General features: G+C 36.6%; 1 protein-coding gene across 1 annotated transcript; it reads left to right on the top strand.

The window, feature by feature from the left end:
- The first annotated feature begins 838 nt into the window (after nucleotides 1–838).
- Nucleotides 839–1,176, top strand: Gasu_66030 (uncharacterized protein). Its single transcript, XM_005702200.1, has one exon. The coding sequence runs from the start codon at nucleotides 858–860 to the stop codon at nucleotides 1,107–1,109; it is 252 nt and encodes an 83-aa protein (XP_005702257.1). The 5' UTR covers nucleotides 839–857; the 3' UTR covers nucleotides 1,110–1,176.
- Nucleotides 1,177–1,913: the final 737 nt, after the last annotated feature.

The raw sequence follows: 1,913 nt of genomic DNA, 5'->3' as shown, positions 1-1,913 counted from the left end.
ATGATTGCTTTGTGTTATACTAGCATATTTATTTATCAACTGACAAATAATTGCACTTGGGCTTGTGAAATTGACTGATTCCAGTATTTGAGGAATAGTAGCAGGACAACTCTATTCAAAAAGGTGATCTAAGAATTCACTTTAGACAGATTGTTGATTTGCGAGTCAAAGACAAATTGTGCCATAGAAAAAGATATATACCAGGTAGGTGATATAAATAGGAGTAGTTTCATTTTGCATTCTCAAGTTGAATACGAACTCGATTGGACAGTGCTAATAGAATGAAATGGGTTCCTTGAACCACACTCGAATGTCCGTCTATTATGAGTTCTTTAGCTCATCAAGATCTTTTATCGTGACACTATGAAACTCTCTGAGCCATAAGAAGAGTCATTAAAACTTAGACTTTGGTTCATATAGTATTTATATATGCTCAATAGTCTATTTAATACCGATTGCTTCACGATTGTATGGATTTATTGGAAGAATTCACCCAAGTAGACTTGGCCGACGAAGTACCAACGAGTACCAGTATTCTTTCATCTAAATACACAGAGGACAATTTAGTTGATATTTTGCTTGACAAGAATCATAACGAGAGAAAATCCCCAAATTCTCTCCTCATAGTTGTAAATAACTTTTGATACTAAACAGATCGTTGACCTTAACTCGTTTGAATCCATTGTTTCCAGAATTGATCCAATGTTGAATCATATTAGTATACTGTAAAATGGAGATTTTGTTGTTTCCATTGGGTTTGATTCTGCATAATATGCTGAGCACCAATACACACACTTTTTACTGATTTTTCTGCGAATGGGAAAGATGGGCAATTTGGAAAGAGTGGCCGATTTGGAATGGGCCCGCGCAATTTTGATTTGAAAATTGCCATTATGGGTGGGATGGGAAAGAATGGGTATGATCGTGATTTGAAATTGCCATTGTGGGTGGGGGAAGAATGGGCCCATTTGAAAATGGGAGAGAGTGGGGAAATTGCGATGGGGAAAATGGGTGGGGAAAAGGGTGGGAGGAAATTGAAGAGGGGCCAACCCAAAGGCGATTGTGTTGATTTGGAAATTGTCATTATGGATGCGGGGAAGAATGGGTAAATTGGAAATGGGGCATTTGAAATTGAGGACAGTGTGTGTAAAAATCAATAAAGCCATTTGAAACAGTAAAAGATCATTCTAAGAAAGTTAACTTTGATTTCCACACTGATAACGAAACATTAAGAGCCAATGCTTTAAAGACACATTCTATGCAAAAGAAGAGAAGAATCACAAAAATGGTTATTTTTTTCCTTTTTTTCAAAAAAACTTGTTTTGAAGAACCGTAACAAAAAAATACGTTTCAATTCAGCAAAATCACAGTCTGTAACATGTTTAGGTTCCACCTCAATATTGTTTGAAATGACTCTTTAAAAATGGACAAGTACCCTTGAGAGTAACGAGTTTGGAAAAACACACAAGTGATATTGAGTTGAGTAGCCAGTTGAATGATATCATCGTTTGGTTTACCAAGACATTGAACAAAGCTACAAGTAGAAGAAAATTTTTCCTTTTCGAACAAGTCTTTAAGAAACCTTGAGACAAAGGCACCCACGAAACACAAGAAAAGAACCCTTGAAAAGCTTTTTGCTTACCTATTGAAGCATAACCATACTTGAAGGATTGGAGTACAGTCTTATCCATAGCCAAGAACTGTGTTCTAGTCGTCAACGACAAGGGCTTGTTAAAGTCTGTACAAAAAAGTGCAGCAACTACAGCCTTGGAGATAGGTTTGGTTTTACTAGATTGTCTTCAAGTGATTCCTATAAAAGTATGTTTCACTCTCCAAACACTGCCCTTACATCGGGACAATATTCCCCTACTATTCCCTCAAATCATCCATACAATAAGCGTATTGTACCCCTA

This window comes from Galdieria sulphuraria, assembly GCF_000341285.1.
Source record: "Galdieria sulphuraria unplaced genomic scaffold scaf_394, whole genome shotgun sequence".
Lineage (NCBI taxonomy): Eukaryota > Rhodophyta > Bangiophyceae > Galdieriales > Galdieriaceae > Galdieria > Galdieria sulphuraria.
This window is presented reverse-complemented; position numbering and strand designations above follow the sequence as displayed.

Coding starts and splice junctions, on each gene's coding strand:
- Gasu_66030 (XM_005702200.1), top strand. CDS start 858: ATGGGCCCGCGCAATTTTGATTTGAAAATTGCCATTATGGGTGGGATG.